The following is a 25,752-nucleotide window of genomic DNA, read 5'->3' on the forward strand; positions in this document are numbered from 1 at the left end:
AAATGACAGCAGGGATTTTCCCCCATTGCGAGAAAAAGACATGTGTTATTTAAGGGACATCTAAAAAGCTTTGCTATCCTGAAAGCAACCCGAGCTGCCTTGGTATGGTCCCCACCCATCAACTTGCAGAAAATGCTGCCCTCGGAGCCATCCAAAACTGCGCTGGATTGTCTGTCTTGCCTGCAGCTGCAGAGAGCCAGCTCTGAATTTCTCCGGTCAGTTTTGTAAACATCTTGGACTTATTTCAGCATGAGCTGAACACAAATCCAGTGATTCAACTGGGACAGCTGCTACCGCCAGGACACACTTTAAAACAGACATGCTACGTGCGCACGTGTTGTCATCTGCATGTGTCTAGGAAGTCTAGAGGGATTCGGGAAAGGATTTCCCCCCCCCAGCCCTGCATCCAGAGTTCTTCATTAGTAGCACTACTGCCATTAAAATACGCATGACGACAGTAAATGACAATTTGTTTTCTTCCTCGCTAGACATTCAGCAAGTTGATTGCAAGCTTATTCTAGGCCATAGCACTAGAAGTGGAATTCCAAGTGGATTTGCTTGCGTGCTTCTCCAGCAGCTTCACGATCCTCTCCTTATTTTTCCCCTTCTTTCTTTTTTTCTTGCTGTTTTGACAAGTGAATTCTTTCTTCACAACTTTTGTGCTCGCATAATATTTGTTCCATACGCAAAGAGGCTATTAAATCCACTGTAGCTATTATATCAACGTCAGCGAATAATTTCTGACATCGCTCAAGGGCCAATGTTTTTGCTCACCGAATCAACTCGGAACACGCAACAGGGCCAAAGTGTTTGGTTTTAGGAGCATAAACACCAGTAATTAATATTTAAACACTTTATATAAGAATGACATTATTCCTCCCAGAAGAGCCTGGGTGTCTACAGCTCAAAGTTGGCAGTCTGTCTTTCAAATATCTGAAGTAAAACATGCAGATGATAAATACTGTATTTCGTCAACGCTGTCAATAGAAAACATTTGACTAATCCAAAACTTAAAGCTGCATAGCCTGTAACAAATTCTACTACTTTCAGCGCTAAGCGAGAGAAAGAAGTGCCTTAGGGTGGGATTTGAGATCTAAAACCAGTTTCAGGCTCTATTGCTGCATTTGTAAGTGATTTGGGGTATCACTGTTTTCCTTTGCTCTTCCGCTGCTCCTCTGTGATACAGGAATGCCTGTAGCTTCTCTTCAGAAAGAGGTCCTAAAGCTTGTGCCTCAGTAAAATTATGTTATTTCTGATGTGCTGAGCTCCTGCAGCACTTGTTAACTTCAGTTCCAACATTTAAACCCTGTTCTCCCAGCATGGTGAGCATCACGTCCACCTCTTTGGTTAACTGGAGTTTGGGGCGGACTCGAGCAATGCCTTACCTGTTTGCTGGAGTGGACGCTGTTTTTATTCCTGTTGTTGTCCAGCAGCCCCCCACATTTGCCCAACGCTGCCAAATCCTTCATAATAGAGTTCAGAGCTTCTTCTTCATCTGCAAAAGAAGGAGACACAACTGAAGTGTGGAAGGCAACCTCGCCCCTGGAAGCGCAGTGTAAAAATACAGCGATGCAAATTTTCAACCCAAATGGGTCAAAAGACAGGATGTCCAGCATTCAAAGACCACACCACAGTCCCTCCCAGCCCACTGTGTCTTGGAAATACAGGTTTCTTCGTGTGAGAGAGATCCTCAGAAAAGCCAGTGGCTGAGTATGGGTGGCCACTGCTCCTCCAGTTCATAGCTCATGTCTACTGCCCATGGAGCCCTCTGGAGAGGGACCCATAGGCCAGTCGTATTTTCCAGGAGGCTGGATCCAGTTTGTGAGGCCTAAGATGATGCTCTACAGGGCAGAAACCTTTCAGGACCCTCACAGCTCACACAGCAGGTGATGGAATACACCACAGTTCTTCATCTCCACCTTTTCTTCCTCTTCATTAAAGATGCTCAAGAACCACAACTGATTTTCAAAACTAGAGCCAGTGAAACACCAAGGGAGAGGGCAAGAAAGCCATTAGAAGAGGCAACAGATTCAGCTATCCTGGATAAAAGAGAGATACACTGAGAGCCCAGACGGTATTCCTGATTTCTGCAGTAACGAAGACCTCTGAGGGACCCATTTGATCTGAAACCAGTCTCCTCCTTTTAAACGCTTTTACATCTACTGATGTGGTCTCTTAAAGCAGCTAGTAACATTTTTATTGCAAAATACCAGCCACAAGCACTAAAAGCCCTATCAGGATCCAGGGCACCGCATAGCTTGTTGCATGCGGCAATGTTCAGGATACAGTCAAGACAGGCAGGTATTGGGCACGTCCAGCTATTGCTGTAAAGATACAAGCATGGCTACTGCATTTTGTGTCTTCAGCCACCCCTGCTCCAAGCCAGCCTGCAAAGATGTGAAAGATGACAAAAACTGTATGAAATCACAGGGGACTGGACCCAAAGATCGAGGTTCTTTCCCCAGGGAGGTATATGCCCTGGATCCTCATGCTCGGATACAGCATCACCTCCTCTTTTCCTGCTTCTCCTGCTGGATTGTAGCAGGACTGAAGCTGTGAAAAAAGTGAAAGGTGTGAGAAAGAGATTTCTCATGCATGCTGTGCACCCAGAGCCACCTCTTTAAAGAGATAAGGGGGGAAAAATGGGAGAAAATACTTAGGATCCAGTGTCACTTATTTTAGAGCTCAGAAAGAAGCGCTAATGCCTACATGAGGCATCATGAAAACTCCTACGTTTTCCTTTAGGCAATGTGTGTATATATATATTAGACTAAAATATAAATATATATTTCTATATGAATATTAAATATTTAATTAGTAAAATAATAAATTTCACATCACAGTACATTAAAGTGCAATTCTTCTCCCCTTCCACATTTCCCTACCCAGTAAAAACACAGGTATGTTTTTCCAGAGGGGTAAGAAAACACTCAAGAAAAAGATAACTTGGTTCTAGTTAAAGGAGAAAAAAAAAACAAAAACAAACACACACAACACACACCACCAAAACAAAACAAAAAGCCCACACATAACAAAAGTGTTCCCCTAGTTGGGTTTTTTTTGGTGCTTTGGTGTTTTGGAGTTTTTTTATTTGTTAAAAGGGACCTCTGGGGAAAGCATAGTTTTCCAGGCGTATTTTGTAGTAGGAAAAAAACCAACACAAAAAAGAAGAAAAAAAAATATCTTTTTTAGGGGGGGAGGGGGAAGGGAAAGAGGGGAGGGACAAGTTAAAAAAAAAAAAAAACAACCACAAAAACAAAACCCCCACACACCGCCCTCCAGGAATTTTCCACCAAAGCTATAATCTCTGAAATGCCCCTCACCCCTTTCTTTTTTCCAACCCGAGTGACAACAAAAGTTTCCTGAACTCGCTGACACAAAACCCTGTCTGTAATGTCACAGGGAAACAGGGCTTCAACAGGCAGTGGCAGAGCCGGGCTTTTGCTAGCAAAACCACCCAATTCACCGCTCTTCCACCTCCAAACCTCCCTGGATGTGCCTGGCAGCATCGTTCAGGAGATCCATCTCTGGTTAACCCACCAGTGCCCTGCAAGGATATTCCAGAACTTATAAGATTCAGCACTGCCTGTCCCAAGGAGGTACAGCAGGGTTTGCTGGAGGTCAATACTACTACTACTACTACTAAAAAAATAAAAAAAACCCTAACAAACACAGACAGAGTAAGTTTTAAGTTTTCTGGAGTGACTGTCAGCTCCTCCCACTGTTCCTCCCAAGAGAAAGACCTGGCAGCCCCCAAGAGCTGGTCCAAACCCTCCAACGACCACATCCCAGAGAGCTCCCACCACATCCCACAGGTACCCGTGAGGATTAACCATGCAGATGAGAGCAATAGCATGAACCATGCTTTTGTCAGGATGTCTGATGAGCCCATGGCATCACTGAAGATACCGAAAGAGAGGATCCGCCTCAGCTCAAAGATCTCCATCACTGTTACCCCCAGAGATGAGCATTCACGGTCACTGCTTCAGTGTTATTCCTATGGGAGAGGTTACTTCGTCCCTCGTTACTTCGTCCCTCGTACGGACAAGGGATTGCAACGTAACTTCACTAGCAGGAAGCTGGAAGTGAGCAACCTTGCAAAGAGTGGGACTGGAAATCCCATCTGCTGGGTGCACAGAAGACCTGGATGTCCTCACTGCCAATCCTACCCCACAGGGCTTACGCTGGCCACCACGTCAGGGTATTCAAACTAACCTGTGACAAGTTGTTTACTGACAGACAAAGCAAGGAAGGCCAGTTTCCCATGGACTTCTGTCTTCTCCTTAAACACCAAGCGCTTTCCAATGTCCAGGAAAGGTTGGGTTAGTATTACATTGCCCTCAAAGCAGTAAAACGGTCTTCCTCCTCTACCTACCCAATCAATTTTGTCAAAACTTTTTGCAACACAGTCTTCCGAGTCTATCAAATACAGTTTTAAAAACTCCTGGTGCTGCAACCCCACCTGCAAGGCTGTGAAAGTTGCATTTCTTCAGAAAGTCAGGCTACACATCTCTGCCAGAAGCGTCCTCTTGCATCCCTCCCAACACAGCAAAGCAAAAAACATCCACTCACTTACACTAACTGCTTAAATTTAGCCCATTTTCAGAAATGCCCAACCATCAACTTAATCAACCTAGTATCAGTGGTGTAAAACTGGGCTCTAGCTGTCCTGAATCAGGTACTAGAAGGGAGGAAAAAAAGGAACAGAAAATGTTTCTTGTATTTAGGCTGTCAACTCAGCATCTTTGCTCCTCCATCTACTAAGCAGCAGATGCCAAAGAGCATTCTGAAGAGCATTTGAGGGGTTTTTTTTTTTTACTAAAAACATGAGTGTTACTTGTCAGAAAACCAAAATACACATCTGTGCCATCACAGCTATAAAATAAGGTAAGAAAACATCTTTCAATATGAGAATGAAAGAACACGACTTAAGCCCAGGCAGAAATACATTGTTTCCTTGAAGTAATGTATTTCCATGTGCATAAATAGCTTTTTAACTACACTTAGAGTGTGATTTTAGTCCAAGGGAACTGCAATTTCAGAGGCGCTATGACCAAAGCCTCAACTGTTCAAAACAAAGACGAAAAAAAAACCCACACCAGGCTCTGAAGCAACTTCAGAGCAAGAGCAAGATTTGCATCATCGGTTGCAAAACTGACACTTCCCAGTCCTCTCCATGACAGCTTTGCACAGGGACTGGTGCTTTCCAGACTAAGCCTCTTGCCCATCCTAATTACTGCTCTTAGGGTCTCCAAGCTGACTCCCAAGAAGGGTGGAGAACTTTGTTCCATGGAAACAAGCGGCCAGCTCAGCCAGTTCAGTCAAAATTCAAGCACTGAAGCTTACTGGATAATTAAATCCAAATGCCACTCCTAAGCCTCTCCAGCAAAAGGGGCGTCACAGGCTGCTCGCTCTCTGCTTGGCTTGGTTCGAGCAAGCCGAGGGTGCAGGACGGATGGCTCTCCCCAGGAGAAAAATGCTGGGGAATCAACAGGAATCCCATAGCCCAAGGGACATGCAAGATCAGGATCTCCAGCACTGGCAGGACGCGCACATGCTTCAGCCTTGCGAGAAGGCAGCACTGAGACTACACAGCAAACATCTCCCCGGGCTTTGCTGTGGCTCCAGAGCAAAACAGCCGCAAGTTGCACAACACCAATGAAGTACCCGCAGAGCTCGGATGGAGTCGGAGACCCATGGAAACCACTGACTTTGCACAACACGAGCAGGTTCTTGCTCCTGAATAGCCGCCTCTTCCAGCTTCACTCTTGCACCGTTTTGTACAAATTCACTTAAGGTATTGTGGGCTGACAGGATGAATTGTACAAAGCCTGCTCCACGTAAACAGGAGTATTTCTATGATGGAAGATCAGGACAAAGAAAAGCTGATTACACAGACAGCAAAAATGAAATGTAAAAATCAATTGCGTTTAGCACTGTCCCTTTGTCCCCAGTGTCTCTTCTTCCATCCTCAGCTCTTTCTTTATTTTCAGCTATTTCCTTCAGTAGGAAACTTGTTTCTTTCTTCCCTACTTCCTGCCAACACCCCAATTTTGTTCTTTTTGAACCAGCTTCCTGTGACAAAGCTCACTGGATCACGCTGCCAGCCCATCCAACCAAGAACCACTTCCAACCAAATATTCCAACAGAGGTCTCAAAGACATTAATTTCCCAAAGGTTTGGGGGCGGGGAAGAATATCCATAATCACATAGAGGAGAGGAACACAGAGAAGAAGCAAGCCAAGAGCACTCCCAGGAAGCAATGACCGGTGGAGCTACAGTGGACGTGGGAAGGTTGGTTTTATATTTTAATAAAAGTACACTCATCCATTTTGGCAGGATCTTGTTTCAAAAGCAGAATGCCCCCTTCTCTCATCAAGTTTTCAGTTCTGCAAGATGTTAAGACTCACAGGTCCCAGGCACAACCAATGTGAATCGAGGGCATTCGGCACTTAAAAAAAGTCAACTATGAAGTGAAATCAAAAAGCCACAAGATGACACATCTCTCTGCTCTTCAGATACAAGTTTCCGGTGCTGCTACATGGCTTTGGTTCCAGCGTGCGTGCAGGAGAGAGGAACCTGGAGTTTCAGTCTTAGTACAGCAGGCTCACTGCTGAACGAGAAGGGAAAAAAAAAAAAGCAAGGGAGAAATACCAAGCCTGAAGGTCAACATGGACCACCCAAAACAATTCAACAGTCAGGAGAGAAAGCAAATGAAGAAGGGACAAAGGAATAATTTAGCTGTGTTCAGATGGTCTAGACAGTGCTGTTATTGTTGGCTTCACTAATAGGTCATTACTAAGAGGCAGCTTACGGTAGTTCCATGAAGCTGCTTCCATCAACAGCACAAAAAAAAGCACCAGCTGGACGAAGTACACAGAAAAGCCTGCAGAAGTAAGACAGAGCCTTGTAAAACACGGCAAGTTCTGATTTTGGCCTCTCACACACATCAGGCAGAGCTAGGGGTGGGAAAAGTCGAGGCAAAATCCCGGACGTTGCAGAAGGGAAGAATACTGTCCTCTGAGTCATTACTGAGCAAGGCTAGAGCATGGAGCTAACGGGCTGCACGTTGTCACAGACACTTCCGCTTGGATCCAGCATAAAACTACAGACGTGGCCACCTGTGGTCACTAAAGAGCCCTCTGTGCTTTTTGCAACCGTGATGTTGATCGCCCAGTTCAGCACTTGTGCCTGTGTAAATTCCAGCAGCAGCCTCCACCTCTCTGGAAGGTGATGCAACGGCTGGGGATAACCCCAGGCAGAGGGAAGAGTTCTGCAAAGGCTGAGAGGGGATGAGGAGAAGATGGGAAGCCTGCCAGAAACACTGGCACCTTCAGCAAAAGCCCTTTCAAAAGGCAAACAAACAAAATACTGAAATATAATAAAACATAGTAACGGTAACAGTTTTAAACTGGAAGAGGGTTGATTTAGATCTTTACTCTGAGGGTGGTGAGACACTGGAACAGGTTTCCCAGAGAAGCTGTGGATGCCCCATCCCTCAAAGGCGCAGGGAGGTTGCGACTTTAAGGTCGCTTCCAACTCCAACCATTTTATGAAAAAGAAGTATGGAACCACATGACTATGGCACTGACAGTCTTAACTTTGGCCTGCAAAGGACATCAGCCTTTCATTTTCCTCTCGTTTTGGAAAACATGCATTTAACTGGCATACAACATTTATCATGTATGAAAGAGAACCTCAACTGAAAGCTAAGACTCAGTACCTCAGCATCACTCAGCACCTGCAAGTGGCAGTCCCTGTTCTGATGGACTTACAGCTAAACAGTCAGATGGAAAGAGAGACGAGCTGTTATTTAGGTCTCATTTGATGGACAGAAATCTGAGACAAACAAAAGTCTTGCTCAGTATTACAGAAGTCTGCAGCCAGCGCTGAATACGTTCACAGGGCTTAAATTCGGAAAGGACTTAACTTGGTCTAGCCTTCCTGGCTGTAAACAAAGGCCATGGAAATTCATTTAGCAGCCTCTACATCACGATCTTGACCTGGAATCAGGCAAAACAGCCTCTTTCAGAAAGCTGACTAGAAAGTCTCCACTTGAAGAGCTCACGCACCTATTCCAATAACCTCCCTAGAACAAATCTCTCTCTAAATTCCAGTTTGAGTATAGCTCGCTTTGTATTCCACTCATTAGATCTTGATATCCCTGTATCTTTCAGGGACCCCAGAAATCTGCTCCCCTCATCTTAGAGTAATACTTAATTCATTCCTACAGTTCTTCCCAGTTGTCCCCTTTTTTTTTTTTTAATTTATTTTATTAGAGCACAGCAAATATCAGAGTAGGGTGCAATGTTCAGTGACCACAACATCTTTTCATTTTTATTTGCAGTGTGAGCACAGGGTAAGAGCAAGCTTATCCCACACGTTACAGTGAAAGTTCACATCTACTGGACCAACAACTTGGACTGCCCACTGCCATCATCAGAAGACCGATGTCACACCAGTACTGGGAATGCTTTCCCAGTCCAGGGAAACCTATGTGAAAGCAAGTGTCAAAGAACTTGCTTGTGAAGACAAATGCTGCCTTTTCTCCAAAAGCCAGAAGGAAAAAGAAAAAAAAAAAGCTTGGAGATGAAGAGAAATCCAAGACCTTTGGGTTTCTTCAGTACGTACAAACATCATCTACAGACATGTACTGCCACCAGGATTCAGGCCATGCACAGAATAGCAAGGGCAGAGGTACCAAGACAGCATGGACTCAATCTTAAGGGTCTTTTCCAACCTAAATGATTCTATGATTTTTAATAGCTGAAGGGATCAATTAGTACACTAATCACACTGTCACAGTGACTGTTCCAGTCAATATTAGGAAGGAGACCAGCGAGCGACAAGCTCAAGCATCTGACTTGCAGTGTAACAAAAGCCGCCAAGCAAGTAAAGAAGGGACCCAGCCACTCTCACAGGCAGGTACAAATATTGCAGTTCACCCCCCTTAAAAGGGCTGTCTGTGAATGACCTGCGGCAAAACAGATTGCTGCACGCATCCGTCCAGTGACAAAGATGCTGCTAAACCTCCAGGTAAATTAAACCCCCATGAACAAATCATTTTGCCACTGCCTGGTGCAGCGTTCAGTACCTGATAAAAGTTACCCAGTTACCCTCCCCCAGTCCAGATTACCGTGCACTGGAGCAGACACACCAGCAGAGCACGTTTCCTTTGCAAGTCAGCAAAGGCTGGCCGGCAGCTGGATCCTGCTGTCGTTCACCCTCCTGCATCCCCACCCAAGGGATGACAAGGTCACCCCTGTGTACGGCTCCAGGGCAGGGCACAGCTCAGCAGGTCGAACAGAGCAATTATACAGGAGGAAATGAGGAAAGACCCTTCTGATATGCAGGATTTCTTGGCAGGAGTTTGCTCACTGACGTCTTAAGCTTGGGACACACAAATTCACATGGGTAACTAAAGCTGTGAGGTGCTGGGGCTTCTTGAAAGCATATTTCTCCTTATCAAGAAGTCATGATGCTAAAGGGTGCACCATCTAATAGGTATAGAAGATTATTAATATTTTACCTGACAATTTGACGGTAAGTGTTTACTCTCCATAAGTGACATTGGGTTGGATTTTGCATTTTGCTTTTATAGCACAACCAGTAACTGCTTTGTGAAAAGAAACAAAACCAAATCCATCAGAGGCTTTTGACAGCTACAGATGTCCATCATGTCAGATGGCCAGTAAAACACCTGTGGATTTAGGGTGCAGTTATACTATCTCACAGACCCTTTTCTTGGAGGTGAAGCTAATTTTGAGAGTTCCTGCTTCCTGTTCCCCCTCTACCCCATGCTGTCTCTCAGGTGACCCATATAACGATTGGTAAAATCACACAGTCAACAGATCAGAGAACCCAAGGCAAGAATCTACTTTAAGAAAGACCTAATCAGTTCTTTTAAAAATTATAATTAGTAGAATTATATATCACTTGTATAACTAATTCTGATCACCCAGTGGCAGGACCCAACCAGTCCTCAAAACACTCATGTACACAAATAAGCAAACACCTTAACACGTCTGTAAGAGCACTGAGAAAACAGCAAGAGATAATAAACCGGCAAATAAATAAATATGTTATGTCATAACATATTTACATCCAGGGTGTGAGATAAGGAAAAACTTCAACTGCTCTGGATTTCCTCGGGAAAACCAAAAGGTAATGCTACTGGGAATTCACCTCAGTTTACAGAAGGCGAGAGCAATGCCCTTAAAACACTGGGTGATCGGTACCTTGCAAACACCAAAACCAGTATCTTTCAAGCATGTTGAAAGGCAAGTTTTATCATTTATGTAAAAGTTGCAGTGGCTAAGCCACAAATCATGTAAGAAATTTCTCTTGACGAACATGAAGAGCTGTGGCATGGTACTGACATACCCTCCTCCCAGAGATTTACCAGGAACTTCAGCAATGGAAAAGGACTCGGGATCCAAAAGGTGTTTGGTTTAGCTCAGCAGGGAGGGAAAGCAGGGTTACGTCTGCAGTTCATTACAACCCTCTGCTCCCAAAATAGCCATCCCTCTGACAGTGCCACGTGCAGTAAAATTCCAGGGGATCAGAGCCAGTGGCAGAGCTCTCCCACACTCTGCAGCATGCCACCCTCCACCGTGGCCCCATCCCCATGTATACTCATCACCAAGCCTCCCCCAGACATCCCTGCAAATGCAGAGGGTGGCAAAGACCAGCTAAGAAGCCATTTTCACCCCCAAATACAGCCATGCAACATCACAGAATCATAGAATTGTCAAGGTAGGAAGGGACCTTTAAGATCATTGAGTCCAACCATCAACCAAGCACTGGCAAAACTGCCACTAACCCATGTCCCTCAGCACCACATTTATCTGTCTTTTAAATACCTTCGGGGATGGCGATCCCACCACTTCCCTGGGCAGCCTGTTCCAATGCTTGACAACCCTTTTGGTGAACAAATTTTTCCTAGTATCCAACCTAAACCTCCCCTGGTGCAACTTGAGGCTGTTTCCTCTTGTTCTATCACTTGTTACTTGGGAGAAAAGATCGACCCCCACCTCTCTACCCCCCTCCTTTCAGGCAGTTGTAGAGAGCAAGAAGGTCTCCCCTCAGCCTCCTGTTGTCCAGGCTGAACACCCCCAGCTCCCTCAGGCGCTCCTCACAAGACTTCTGCTCCAGACCCCTCACCAGCTCTGTTGCCCTTCTCTGGACTCACTCCAGCACCTCAGTGTCTTTCCTGTAGTGAGGAGCCCAAAACTGAACACAGTATTAGAGGTAGGTGCCCCAGGTACAGGGGGACGATCACTTCCCTACACCTAGTCACACTATTCTTGATAAAGGCCAGGATGCTGTTGGCCTTCTTGGCCACCTGGGCACACTGCTGGCTCATATTCAGCCAGGTTTTGACCAACACCCCCAGGTCCTTTTCCACCAGGCAGCTCTCCAGCCACTCTTCCCCAAGCCTGTAGCACTCACGGGGCTCTTGTGACCCAAGCGCAGGACCCAGCACTTGGCCTTGTTGAACAATCCAACAGCCAGATTCAGTTACAGCAAAGCAGCTCAGGCATGAGGGCACGTAAACTCTGACAGCTCAGAGATGGGCAAAAGTCTTTGTCCTTGTGGGGTTTATCCCATGGCTTTCAGATAAAGGCTCAGGGACCAAACCCAGCCTCCTCCTCGCAGCCCCCCTCCTCCAGCAGCACAGTGTTGCTGAGCCCTGTAACAACCTGTGAGGGTCCAGCCATGGCACCCCACACCCTTCAACCCTCCTTGGCTAATGGGGCAAACATCTGGGTGAACACTGTGTGGCATTCGGGGTGTGTGTGGGGGGGGAAGATTTGCTGAAGAGGGCAGAGTTGGGGAAAAAATGGGTGCTGCCCCTCATATCCAGCCAGTGACTTGGATCCTGGAGCAGGAGGCTTGATGGTTCAGTAATAAAAATTACACCAGTTTTCAGTGATATAAAGGGTTTCAGGGCTTCTCTGACACTTGCTGACTGACCCCACACCCTGTCACCACAGGCCCAGCCACCATGGCACCCCAGGCTGCAGCGGGGTGCGCAGGCGCAGCCGCGTCCCCAGGCCATGGGGGACAGGACAGGACCCTGGTGTGCCACTCGTACCCACCATCTCCCTGAGAAGCCACCCCTCAAATGCTCCTCCAGCCCCCATCAGGTGTCATTTTGCTGCCAAAAGGGTGGCAAGCACGGCGCCCAGCCCAGAATCAGCCCCCAGCGCCGAGCACACCTCACAGGGCAGGGACCCACAAGGGGAGTTCTGGTGAGTTCTACACTCCTTAGACTATTTTTATATTTAGTCAACTAAGCCAGACTAGCACCCAAGTCCTGCCCTGTGACCTTCCATAGCTAATTGCCAGCTTGCTGCCTGCTTCATCCGTGCCCCCAGCCAGCTCCCTACCCCCTGGGCTGCTCCTTGTAGGGAGAGCAGACGAGGCCACCCCATTTGGGGGGAGGAATTTGTCCATACCCACACACACAGTGCCAAAGCATGGGCCGTGGCAGGTTTTGTTGGCCACCACAGCTGTAACTGGGTAAGCCGCTTTGCCTCCAAGCGCCTCCAGACGTGGCTGTGAAGCAGGGACCATAACGCAGAGCATGTTTGCAAACCCATCTGAGGCACGCAGGAACAAGAACGCAGCCCGGTCCCCTGCTACAGAAGCTCATAAAAAGACCTAAAGCGCAGCAAAGACTAAATAAGCAAGTCTTGGTGAGCCAAAGAGCGAGCATTGACCCTACAGAGAAATTTAACCCAGCCTTGACCATTCCAGCTGCTGAAGGCTTCCCAGCCTTGGACAGGCTCCCGCACTGGGTGGCTCCCAGTTGCGGCCCAGGGGAAGACGGGAGGCAGAGACAGGAATACGGCAGCGAGGGCTTTCTTATAAAAGCACAGAGTGCTGCGAGATAAGCCCTGCTAAATCTCTGCCTCTTGGACAAACCTATTGCTCCTCATTGACTTTTGCAGATTAAAGTTAGTCTAGGAGAGCTGCAAGCAGGGGCTAGACCCTTAAAAAGCAAAAATTAACCACATTTAAGAAAGTGTTGTATGCCCATAGCTCCACTGAGCATTTTTAAGAAACAAAAAATAAAAAGAAATAGAGGGGCTGTTTGTTTTTATGGCACGATATGTTTTGTCCCACCACATCTGCCTGCAAAACTCCTCGCCACTTCAAAGGTACCAGGTCTCTCCCTCTCATCCCACAACAAACTTCCACAGCTTTTTTTGCCAACCCTGCCCGTTGCTCCACAGACACTAGCTACCTTTTCCTTTAACGGATTAACATAATTAAATCAAACTTGGGACAATTTTTCCAGCCTGTTTTCCTGCTAAGCCTGAAATTTACTCCTTCAGATGAAGGGCTTATGTGCCTAAAAGGCAACCTGGTTTTTTCCACCTCTATCAGTTTGGTCTAATAAAAGATATAACCTCTCCCCGCAACCCTTACCTCTCCTGAGCACACTTGAAAGTAGAAAAATGTTTACCCAGCGAGAAACACAGCTGGCAAGTTATTTCCCCCGACTGCCTCCGATACCTTTGAAGGTTATTTGTGGGCTCATAAAGACCTCTTTCTCCTTGCCAGCCCAGCTACTTCCAGTGCTCACAGCCACAACCCAGAGCCCGCAAACTCCTCATCTGTTGCTCCAGCAACGGCTGCTATGTCCCAAATGCAGTGATGGATGGTCCCACATTCCCCAGGTGCCCAAAGCACCTGGTGTGACCCTAAACAGGGCAGTGCCAGGAAAGGGAGAAGGAGACAGGGACACCTCTTAACTCGGACACTACCCAAAAATAACAAAACCTGAGCTAGAAAGCCTGACGTGCCTTATAATAAGATAAACTGCTGCAATTCAGCCTGGTTTGTTTGTTTGGGTTTCGTTGGTTTTTTTTTTTAATAGCTCTCACCATAGAGAGAGCAAGTGAAGAGCACAACCATTGTCTTAGATTGAGGAATGAGGAAAACAAGGCATGGGAGAGCTGAGACATCAACACCTGCGTGCACGGGGAGAGGGAGGGTCAGTCTGTTCCCCCCACCAACTGGAGCAGTTCTCTCCATCTCAACAGCCCCCTCCAAAAACACTGAATTGAGTTAAATGGCCAGACCATGGCTGTGCAAACAGGTCCTTTCTCCTTCACCAAGCTGCTGTGCCTTCTGCCAGCCCAGCCTGCAGTCGTCTTCTCCAAACACACCCCCTCTGTCAAGGCGATACTGTAAATTGGCATCATTTGCCCATCTCCCGCAACTCAGATTACCTTTCTCCTGAAGCAAAGGTCACACTCGCTCCAGAAAAGTACTACAGACGTAAACCTTTGAGTTATACGTACATACACTGAACAGAATAGATAAGTGCTCCTGGAGTTTTTATCATCGGAAATACACATGCACGTACACAGCATTGCATAGCCAGAATTAAGAATACTTAAATCATTTTTAAGCAAAAAGGAAAAAGTTAAGCAATAAACATGCTGGTGCTTTTTATACCAGCTTCTGCAGCTTTTTTAATATTACTTTTACTGTGGTGGTGTATTTAAGCGCAGCAATTTTTAACTGCCATTGCCCATGGTCCTTCCACTGCGTTGTACTGGAGATGTGGACATCTTTAGAAGTCTCATATGCACTCGCTGGTCCACAGCTACATTTTGGTCAAACTATAAAGAGGTCCTTGGACCCTTGTGGAGAGGTGGCAGATGGAAATGGACTGCGAGCTGGAGGAATTGCTCTGCGCCAGGAGCGAGCAGTGGGACATCTTGCTTTAGGACACATGTTCTCCACTCCAATTTTTCTCTCATTATCAAGGCTGAGAAAACCAGTGTAAGAGGCATATGTCACTTGGACTCTTTGAGGCCCGAGAAGAATGGCAACCCAAGCACCACATTAAAAGTGAGTTCATTATTCTTCCAACCAATTATTCTTCCAGTACCAAACTGAGAGCAGATAACCACTTCAGGCTCCAGCACCATTTTGGATGACCAGTGTCCAGCGTAGTGTGTTGGGAACCAGCCTTCCTGAAGATGCCTCTCTCAGACCCATGCTCAGTCATCTTACCCCACATCACCACTACACCCAAGACCTGACCCACTCAGGAAACGTGTGGTCAGCTTTGAAGCAGTGACTGAACACCTACAGCATGGCCACAAATCTCTCTAGAATTCCAATGCCATTTCCACCTACAAACTATCCCACTGTTCTCACCACCTTCCTTTTCCATACAAAGAAAGCGTCAAATGCTTCAGTACAAATACAGCTGTTACATATCTGGAATAAAGTGTCTCAGGACAACGCTAAATGGGAGCCCAAGTGATACAGTGAAGCCCAAAGCATTAGGCAAAACCAGAACAATTCTGTCCTGAGATCCTATGCTGTGTCCAGTTGCTCTTCCCTCCAAAATTAAGCCGTCTCTGATCTATCCTGCAGATATGTCCAGGTCCTTCACAAACAGCACTAGGAGACTAAATAAGCGTTAAGTGACATGGTCATGGCCATGTCTACACATCATAAGATGACCCAGTGCTGAGGACCTCTGCTTAGGCTGGCCCCAAGATGGCACACGTAGAGATACTGTCTTGGACCTGCAACAGCAGATCAACCTACCTGCAGCGCTGGGATGCCACGGCTGCAGAGGGCTAGGCCAAGCACCACATGACACAACCACAGCGCTATGTCAGAGGTGCAGTCCATGGAGACACCAGAAGTCCCCACTTCCCATCTTGTGGTCTCCATACAAGGTCATGCAGCTTCCCTAGAACATGTCCAGGGGTGAACAGCCCTATGCTGAATTCTGAGACACTGAACAGACTACAAATAGGATCCTAGGAAGAAAGGATCCAACATACCTCATCTGTGGTCTACCAGAAGGGAATCAGTGACATGACTGCAAATTCCCTGCTCTTCCCTTAAAAATGCTCCTTCACCCCAATGCGCAGAGAAAAGAAACACACGTATAAAAGGAGGGAGGGAAGCGAAACTAATAAAACCTCAAAAATTTAGCCTAATTTTCTGTGCGTCAGCAAAGCTGTTGCAACGATCCTTTAACGAACAAACACCACTCAGTAACACTGATCAAGATACACATCACTTCATCCGTTTCACCTCAAATGGCCAACCCAGAGACCAGACTCAGGACCACAGCCAGACCCTTTCTGAATGTCACCTGGCAGATCTAACTGGTCCTCACACAGGCATTGATGCTGTGTTAGTGGCGAGCTATAATAATGCTCCAAGCAATGACATTTGGGGAAGAGGACACACACAGCACCTTCCACCCACAAAGCATAAGCAGAACTCCAAATCCGCACAAGGCTCCTGCCAATTCAGCTCCCATTCCCAAAAAACAGTCACAGTGCTCTCTTCATGACAGTATTCCCGCAATTACTGCTTCCCCAGCACATCCATATTATGTTTACAGCTCACAGTTTGAAGGCACCGAGCAGTTTGTATCAGCAACACTCTTGGTAGAAGAGGTCAAAGTGACTTTCTGCTGAGAACCAGGCTGGAGACAGCGACTCATTCCTTACTGGTGCTCAGAGAAAATCTGAACTTTCCTTTTAAAAAAAAAAAAATAAATAAAATATTCCACTGACAAAGGAGTGGCTTTAGCCTTCAAAGTGAAAATGTCTCTAAAAATTTTTAAACTGAAATTTGTCATTCTTTGTACTGAAGCAACAGGTCTGGACTTTCTCTTCCCTTCCTTCCCCACCCTTGGCTTTAAATTAGTCCTTTCGTTTTTTAAACTCAAACCACTATTAAACTCTGAATCACTTTTCTACCAGGTTTGCAAGGGCAGTCCCTAAATTTACTGGTATTTCCCCCACCTCCTTTTTTTTATTTTTATTTTTTTAAACACCATTTTAATCAGTTTTGGGTGAACTTGAACAAATGCTGCAAGTGTAAAAGCAAAGTGCTCAGCTTCAACCAGGACTCCTCCAAGGTCTCTTCTCCTTTCTTGGCTCACCAGGTCAGGAAGCCGTTTCAGGAGATTAATTTATGCTCCTGTGTAACCTGCTTCTTCTGGTGATGGAAACAGGACAATCCAAGTTCAATTAGCTCCAGGTGTTAATTGAGCACTGTGAGGTATCATTCTGCCACGTGAGGTAGAACCTGGCCTTGTTCTTCAGTCTGCTGAGCTTCCTCTTTTCAGCAAAATCAAAGAAAAGGAGCAAAAGCCCCTGCAGCTGCTGGAGCTGCTACTGGCTGGCAAGAGGGCTTGTAGACCACTTTGGAATTGGTTTTGGGGTCAATGCTCATGCTGTAAAGAGCTTTCTCATACTTTGCCGTGCTCATAAATGCATGAAAAGCTGGTTGAATCCCAAATCTAGCAGTGATGCTGTCAGTAAGGCACGCGTCTCCCGCAAAAGTCCTTTAGTGACAATAGGGAAGACACCAGCCAGTCCCTCCCGCTGCATCCACTTGTGTGACAGGTGACAAACACAGTAGCAGAGCATGGATATTTTTCTGCAATCAAGGTATGGTTTTGCAAGAGTAATGCGATAAGTTCGATGGCCAATGGCATGATAAACTGAAGGGGGGCTGGGGCTCTCGCACTTCTCACCTGCTCACGTGAGACACCACCACTGATTCGATTATTCACATGCCAAAACTGAGACAGTCCAGCACTTCCAAGTGGTCCTGATTTCTGACATAATGAATTTTCTTTAGCAGTAGAGATAAGATCAAGATCATTATGTACCTCCAGAGCTATAAATAATCTCCCAAAGTCTCCCTCAGCACCACAGGGCATCTGATACATGACCACTCCGTTATTACAGCGGAACAGAGAGAAGGTGCAAGTAATCCAGGTCACCGACTAGAAAAGCAATATATTGAGGCTCTGTTTGAAACTGAAGCTTCCTTGGAAGAAGAGGTACAGGGAATGAAGATGGTCTGCCCAGAAATACAAGCCAAACTTAGGACTTATAGAACACGACCCACCAGATCACACTGACGGTAAGAAGAAAACATGTCCAATTTTGGCACCACTGGAAGGTAAAAAAGTTAGAAAGCAGTATAATATTCAGCCAGACCATCTTGGCAATGCCTCCCACTCTGTTGTCACGCTTGGTAGCCCCAACCAAAATTAGCAGGCTGCAGAAAATTAATTGCTTCAGCATAACCCAGTTCTTACCCATCTTTCCATCTACATCAGGCCTCCATTCCACCGGTCCCAGCCAGACACTTGCACCTTATCCTCCACTCTCAAGCATCCACCCTGTAATAACAAACATACACAGAGTTTACAGATTAATTTTGACATGTCAACACAGACAGTGACTGAACAGGAACCACCCTTCACAAAGCATTTCCCCACCATCACCCAGGATGAAGGAAAGAGGAGAACCATTTAGTTAGGAATCGAGACCAGTCTGCCCTCCTTTACACACCCCAAAGGTAACACCCCACAAACCTGGTACCTTTATGGTTTTAAAATCTTGGGAGTAACCATCTTATACTTGTGCCACAGGTCTCCTTTTGTTAAGGGCAGACCGTCTTCAATACATTACACCTTTAATGGATTTCTACATTATTCAATGTAAACTTACAGAATCACAGAATGCTTTTGAGTTGGAAGTGACCCCAAAGATCATCTAGTTCCAACCCCCCTGCCATAGGCAGGGACACCTCCCACTAGACCAGGCTGCTCAAAGCCCTTAAAGCAATACCGTCTTTAACGCATTCCATTTTGTGGCATCCGTATGAAATAACACTCACTTGGGGAAGAGACCAACAGCAGAACATGGAAAGTCAGTCCCAAGACAGCCTGTATCAAAGCAGAAGCCTAAACTTAGGCCTTCCAAATTCCAGCCAAGGTTCCTCAAGGCTGGACCATCCTTCCTCTGACCGCATGGGGAAAAAGAAGAAATAAAACCCTGAGTCTGGACAGTTCTTGGCAGCAACGTATGCCCCACACATCCCTCTTGGCAGGCTGTGGCCCAACAGCCCTTCCAGGGTCTCTGACTGTTGCCAAGTGCCACTCACAGTTTGCCCAAAACCAATGCAAAAGGGGGTTCAGTTACCTGGCACGCTGCATTTAGCCAACACTCTGTGCCCACCAAAGGGGTAGGGTTTTCCCCCCCCCCCCCCGACTGAGAAACTTAAGAGTGTAAGCCTGAGGCTGCTGCAGTCAGTCCTGCTCACTAGTGGAAAACCTCATCTTAGACTGAACGAAGGCATAACCCGCCTCAAGACAGGCACATTTTAAAGAGCAATGTGATAGAAGTGACCAGCAAAGACCAGTCCACTTTAGCTGACTAATAAACATGCAGATTTCTTGGTCATAAATCCATGTGAAAACACAAGTAAGTGGAGAGACATCTCAAGTACTTCAAACTTGCATGGAGAGAGTAAGGCACTCCTGTCCTGCAGTCACTGCAGGCAGCATTGCCCCAAAGTCATCGAAGGCTGTGCGCGCCAGGACACAGGGATGAGTTCTGGAGTGTTACGTACAATGCATTGGGCAGAAGCAGTTAAAAAAAAAAAGGCACTTTGAAAATTTCCCAGCTCAGTCAAATCAATTTAAATGCCATAACAAATCTGAAGTGAACCAGGAATGATTGCGAGCTTGGATTATAATGGTTTTCTGCAGCTCTGGCGCCTTGGAGCTGGCAAGCAGAAGGATATTTATCCAACCTATTTTGAGAGAGACGAGCAGGAAGGGAAAGCGATAAGAAAGCAGCAGAGGCGGAGACGTACATGTGCCCCAAAGTGCGTTGTTCCTTTTGCTGCTGCAGCTTCCTCTCAGGACAGCACCATTTAGCCTAAGGGCCCACGGCCGCCGGGGACTCTGTCCATTTTCAAGACAAAGGAGGAGGCAAGGAAGTAACTAACAGGCTTGGAAAGGTTTAAAATCCTATATTGAGAAGGAACCAGCTAATCTATGCAAAAGTGGATCAAGAGAGAGCAGAAAAACACCAAAGAGTAGTGTAAAAAAATCCATCTGATTATAGCAAGAGTAGGAAATAGCCCAAATCTTCACTGCTTTTGCTTTCAAAATTGACGCGACACTTCCAGCAATTAAGCTGCGTGCAGAGTTTGCACCAAGGGCCACCTGCAGATAGCCTGGATTAACCCGAAATTCCTGGGCTAGCCCAGGTTAACTCCCTCATCAGTGTAATAGATTTTTCTAATGGCTTTTTGGAGGCGTTCCAGACCTTTGCAATCCGTATCTAGTTACAAAAGCGTGCACCTACAGGAACCGTGCAAATGAACCCTGGAAAAAACAGGTGACCTTTCCATCAGCGGAGCCCTGCCCTGTGCTCTTCTCCATCACCTCTGCCACAGCGAGCCCCTGAGACCCCACTGCCCAGCTCTCGTGAGCAAACCGGCCCCTGTACACAGTGCAGGAAATCTCCAGGGATACACGAGAGAAAAGAAGGTTTTCTATTTTAGCAGGATCTCTTCAATCCTGAGGACAGCCAGCCTTCAAATTGGCCTGCAGACACCAGCGATTTCCGTGGCTTCCCAAAAATACATACCAGCAGCTTCCGTGTACAGACGGACAAATTCCTGTTTCTAGTACAAGTTCTATCCTTTTATCATCTCCCTTAAAAAACAGGGAGGGGAAAAAAGGAAAAAAAATAAGAGTGAGGGAAAAAAAAAGAGGAAAAATCCTTTTTCTACTCTGATGCACTTCTAAGCAGCATCCCCCTTCTCCTCCCACTAAGCTCCCTGATCAGAGCCTTCAAGCGTTGGCAGTTTACAACACAAACCAGTGAGCATCTGAAACAGGGCTCCCAATTCACACTCCACCGCCCCCGCAGCTAGCGGAACCAGCCTCTGCTGTAAATCTCCTCTAAATCTCCACTGTCAGTCTACAGACTACTGCCCTGGTAACCTCACCAGGCACAAACACCTTCTCCGAAACAATGGAAGTGAGAGCTCAGGAAAGCATCAGCTCCCAGGGATGCTGGGGCAATACAGTACTTTTATTCCAAGTTTGTGTCTTGGACACAGGATACTTGGACTGCTCCTGTCAGGGAACTGCTGGAGGTTATTGAAGCTGCAGGAAAGCCCAGTAGAGATGCCCTCGTCAGGAATAAAAGCAGCCTTGATTTGACTGAGCTGAACTCAAATCTGCAGCCAAAGTGGTTCAACATCATTGCAGCCACATGAGTGCTGAGCCTGAGTACCCGCATGAGAACCATATGCAAGGTTATTAATGCACTTTAAAAATTAATCCCAGATCTTCCCTTTTCACCCTGTACTCCTGGTTGGTAAGGGATTAAGAAAGACTGACTTCAAGGGAGACAACAGTAACGTACTGCCCAGCTAGACGTGACTCCAGCCTCTGTGTATCTAGGTTGCAGAAAGCAGAGCAGGGGAGGAGAGGATGGAGAAAAGCAGTGTTTCCTTGGATGTGAGAGAAGGCAAAAAAGTGCCTGGAAGAGACCTACTGGGAGGAAGGGTGTAGGATGGAGGCTAGGAAAGCGGGAAGAGTACAGCCCATCATTGAGAGCTGGAGCTACCAGCAGCCTACAATTGACTTTAAATGGGATTTATAGTATCACCTACCCTGAAATGGGCTGTTCTTACCCCAGAGAAGCTCAGCATCCGTCATAAGACATGGCCTCCAAGTCAGGATGTCTTGCCACTACCGCAGCACAAGCAAGTGGCATCTCCCTCCTCAGTTTATCATCCCCAGGCTTCCAGGGAAAGCAGCACCTACCTATTCCTGCCTGAGCACCACTTAACACTTTGGTTTGGAGGTGCAGGGACACACCACCATAAAAAAGAATAATAAGCCACAGTTGCCCCTGGAATGTGGCTCAGCTGGAAAGCTACTCAAACTAGCATTGCTAAAATTGGGACTTTCCTTGTTTTTTTTTCAAGCAGCAGGGAACAACATGTTGGGCTCAGAGAGTTTAACAAGCAGGAGTCAAGCGGAAAAAATCTCTCCTTTTTAAGAGTTGACCACATTAACTTTCAGCAAGTTTCCGGGAGTCCTGCCAGGGCGCTGGAGTTTTGTATACTACGGAACTGTTAAAAATATTATTGTAAATGTTATTTTCAAAAAGCTTCAGAGGCCAGGGCTGGGGTAGTGTTAAAAAAAACAGCAAAGCAAGTGAGATTGTTTTAATGGCGAGAATACAAACGTAGGCATGCTGATAGCTCAGTCAAACAGCCTGCAGGCTTGGCAAAGATGGATTCAAGTGCAAAGATGGATTCAAAAAGAGCCGTGGAAATATTACAGGTTTCCTCAGATCATCTCAACCTCATCCTTATGGTTTTGCCTAAACACTGTAGAACATCCGGCCTTCTGTGCTCGCAGAACTGCCTTGGAAATGGGACCCGTATTTTGGGCTACACAAAGAACAGCTAGGTTTTGGTGACACTTCAGACACATTTTCCACTCAGGTTATCCAAAGGATGGCAGGGGTAGTCAAAAAGTAGCCATTTAAGACTATGCATCTGTGTAGATGTGGCACTTAGGAACATGGTTTTGTGGTGGACTTGGCAGTGTTAGGTTTACGGTTGGACTGGATCTTAAAGGTCTTTTCCAACCTAAATGATTCCATGTTTATGAGCATGCAACTGGGATGGACTTTTTGCAAACACACATGTAACCAGGCCAGGTTTGCAGGCGTATCTCCCAAGCGGGCTCAAGGGAGAAGCTTCATGAGCCAAGATGAGGAGGAAAAAAAAAAAACCAAACCTTTCCTCAGCATGCACTGATGAGGCTGCTAAGCAAGAAGTGACATACGTACATCAGCAGAGCTCATGGAAGGAGGAAGCCAGTGCTCTGGGAACTACAGCGCATGAAAGCCAACAAGCAATTCTATATGAACATGCATCAGTTGTGGGTGTTTTTTCCCCATTTTTGGGCATGGCACCCCAAAACTGATGAAGAATCTTTTGCACTACGGTATTTCGCTGGGAGAGGAGACAGTCTATGCTTCTTTAAGAACCATCGTGCACAATGGAGGATACCGTCAGTGACGCAGCCAATGCAGCTGTATTCAGCAGCTGCTTCTAAAGAAAAATCTCCTGAGCCATCCTGTTCAATCTAGCACAACGTGTACATAGAATAAGAGCTTTAAAACCTTCATGACTCCTGCTCTTAACTTCCACGCCAGAAAACAGCCATTGAGATCTTAAAACTTCTCCCCTTTCAACAGTTCCTCATCTCGCAAATGACTTTGCAAATGAGATGTAGCAGACAGCATGCTCCAGTAAGTTATTTTTTTCAGTTAGCTTCTTTTCTTGCTGTACAGTAATAATCCTTTTACCAAATTAAGTGAAATAATCATTAATTTATACTGGTATATAGAATAGCTTTGATTTTGCATACAGATCTCAAACTTCTGGAAACCCATAAAAGGAAGCAAATCAAAAATATTAGAAAGGGCTCCCTTATCAGCAAAAAAAAATAATCAGACAACACAGCCCTATCAGGTCAGCGTTCGTGCATTCTTTTATATTTTTAACAAAGTCAAGCAAAGCAAGTTTCCAGAGAACACACGTGGTCCCCACCTGTTTGTTTTTTCACTTGCATCAGGGTCTGCGCAGCACAGAAGTGTGTCTCTGCTGAACTCGCACTTGGTACAGAGGAACTGCCACCTCCGGCAACTGGTAGAGCCGAACCCATTTGCAGACACCCTGATTATACCCCAAAGCCCACCTCAGTCCCACCACACACTCTGCCTAAACACAAATCTCACCTCCTGCAACCCAGTACGTTCATCTCCCTGGATGCCAGCCAAGCCAGGATTATTTAAACGCACAGCCCCGCTTGCTGAGGATGAAGGTCTGCAGCTAGAGGAGAGCACTGTTCTGCATCATTTCCCCTTTTACGGGGCAAAATCCTGTCCTCTGACAGTTATCTGTGGCCTTATAAAGCAGAGAGAAACCCTGATGCAAGTTACACCAACAGAAACCCTCCGATTTCAATGAGCAGACCCCACTAAGCAAACACAGCAAAGGGGAAGGTGTATCTCTATGTAGAAGATAAAAGCCAACACAGAAGTGTTTAACTTCTTCCTCCTGCAGGTTTTCATGGCCTTATTTTTGGTTTTCTCCTCAAGTGACTGAAAACTTTGTGCGAGGGAAATTAAAACAAACCCAAAAAAAGGCTTATCTGGAAAAGTGAGGCTTCAGGCCTCTCTCTTCTACGTCCCTGGGAAAAAATAATAAGAAGGACCAAAAACTAAAACCTTCAGATGAAACATGCCCTCAGAAAAGCATTTGTCTCCAAGCAAAATCTTTCCTGACAAAAGCAATTGAGAGAAAAGTGTCTGTACAGCACCAATCTGCTATCTGGCATCAGAAATGAAGAGTCTCTGTCAATGAAGCTTTACACCAAAGAGCTGCAAAGCCAACGTCATGCAATGAGATGCCTGAGAGCCGGCATCTGCACCGGGACACCCAGTTATCCCCGAAGATAACGGCAGGCAGGAACCAACCCCGTCTCTGTAGCTTTGACCTAAGAGTATCAAAACCATTACAGACTTTATGACTGGCCCAACATGCTCTAAGGGGGAGGTTTAACACTAAGTGACCAAGCTTTGGACTGGGAAGGACAGAGGTCCACCCCGTTCCCTAGGTGAGCAGCAAGGCCCTGTGGCCATATCAGGGCTTTTAAGCCACTGTGCCATCTCTGGCGCTCATCCCACCTTCTTGCTGACCCACTTTCTCTCAGTTGCAACACCCTGCTGACAGTATACAGGATAATGCCTGTATCCCCTACCAGTTGTCCTACCAGCCTTTGTATGCCACTATTTACCCTCAACCGGCTGCGATCAATAGTCCCTCTCACAGCCATCCCACCGCACAGCTTCCTCTTTAATGAGCTGCAGCCTCACCCCTGCAGCCCATCTAGATTTGATTGATCACAACATGACTTTCCAATCGACTGTGAAGCCAAGGGATGAGGACTAATTGACCACTTTCTGCTCTCTCAGCAGCTACCTGGTTATTTTGCTCCTTCCTTGCGGGCAAGGAGCATGAGCTCCGCAGTGCATGGGGAGACCAGGACCTAAGGATCAGCCCCCAGGAGCCACCAGAGAACTTTGCAAGGTCTTTTTCTTGCTCACACCACTTCTGCCATGCAGTTCTGGATCAAGACTAGACCGGGGGAGGAAGCCAAGCTCAGCGAGTGCTTGGTGGCAAGCAAAGATTAAAACACATGCTGTGTTTTGGAGCAGAAGAATCAGGTTTCCACATAGCCCCAGGACACTGCTGTCTCCACAAGCTGCTGGCTTGTGCGTGCTGTTGGTGGGGTGATGATGGGGTTATGAAACAGAAACACGTGGGTCAGCTTTCACAGAGGTTTTGTTCTCCTTGTCCTCTTGTAGTATCACATGAACTCAAGTACACTTAGAATCATAGAACTGTCTAGGTTAGAAGGGACCTTTCAGATCATTGAGTCCAACCATTAATCTAGCACTGCCAAAACCAACACTAACCCATGTCCCTCAGCACCACATCTGCCTGTCTTTTAAATACCTCCGGGGTTGATGATTCCACCACTTCCCTGGGCAGCCTGTTTCAGCGCTTGGTAACCCCTTTTGGTGAAGAAATTTTTTGTAATATCCAATCTAAACCTCCTCTGTGACAACTTGAGGTCATTTCCTCTTATTCTATCACTTGTTACTTGGAAGAAGAGACCAACCCCCTTCTTCAACCCCCCCACTTGCCTTCATGTGTGACTAAACACAACAGAAAATAAGCCATCAATAATGCAGGAACCAGACTGGGCAGCACATGGCCATAGACTCACGCCACCTTACAGGTCCATAGAGCACATGTATTACCCAAGGTTCAAAGTGCTCA

At 46.3% G+C, this 25,752-nt stretch overlaps 1 protein-coding gene across 2 annotated transcripts in view; it reads right to left on the reverse strand.

The window, feature by feature from the left end:
- Positions 1 to 25,752, reverse strand: part of LOC134511018 (mitogen-activated protein kinase kinase kinase 3-like) — an 86,077-nt gene that overhangs the window by 44,370 nt on the left and 15,955 nt on the right. For both annotated transcript variants that reach the window (XM_063324330.1, XM_063324329.1), the window contains exons 2-3: positions 18,113 to 18,196; positions 1,386 to 1,495 (exon numbers count right to left, since the gene is read on the reverse strand). In XM_063324330.1, coding sequence (XP_063180400.1) covers positions 1,386 to 1,495; positions 18,113 to 18,116 — 114 coding nt within the window. In that variant the 5' untranslated portion in view covers positions 18,117 to 18,196. The remainder of the gene's footprint in view (positions 1 to 1,385; positions 1,496 to 18,112; positions 18,197 to 25,752) is intronic.

Source organism: Chroicocephalus ridibundus, chromosome 2 (genome assembly GCF_963924245.1).
Source record: "Chroicocephalus ridibundus chromosome 2, bChrRid1.1, whole genome shotgun sequence".
NCBI classification, from domain to species: domain Eukaryota; kingdom Metazoa; phylum Chordata; class Aves; order Charadriiformes; family Laridae; genus Chroicocephalus; species Chroicocephalus ridibundus.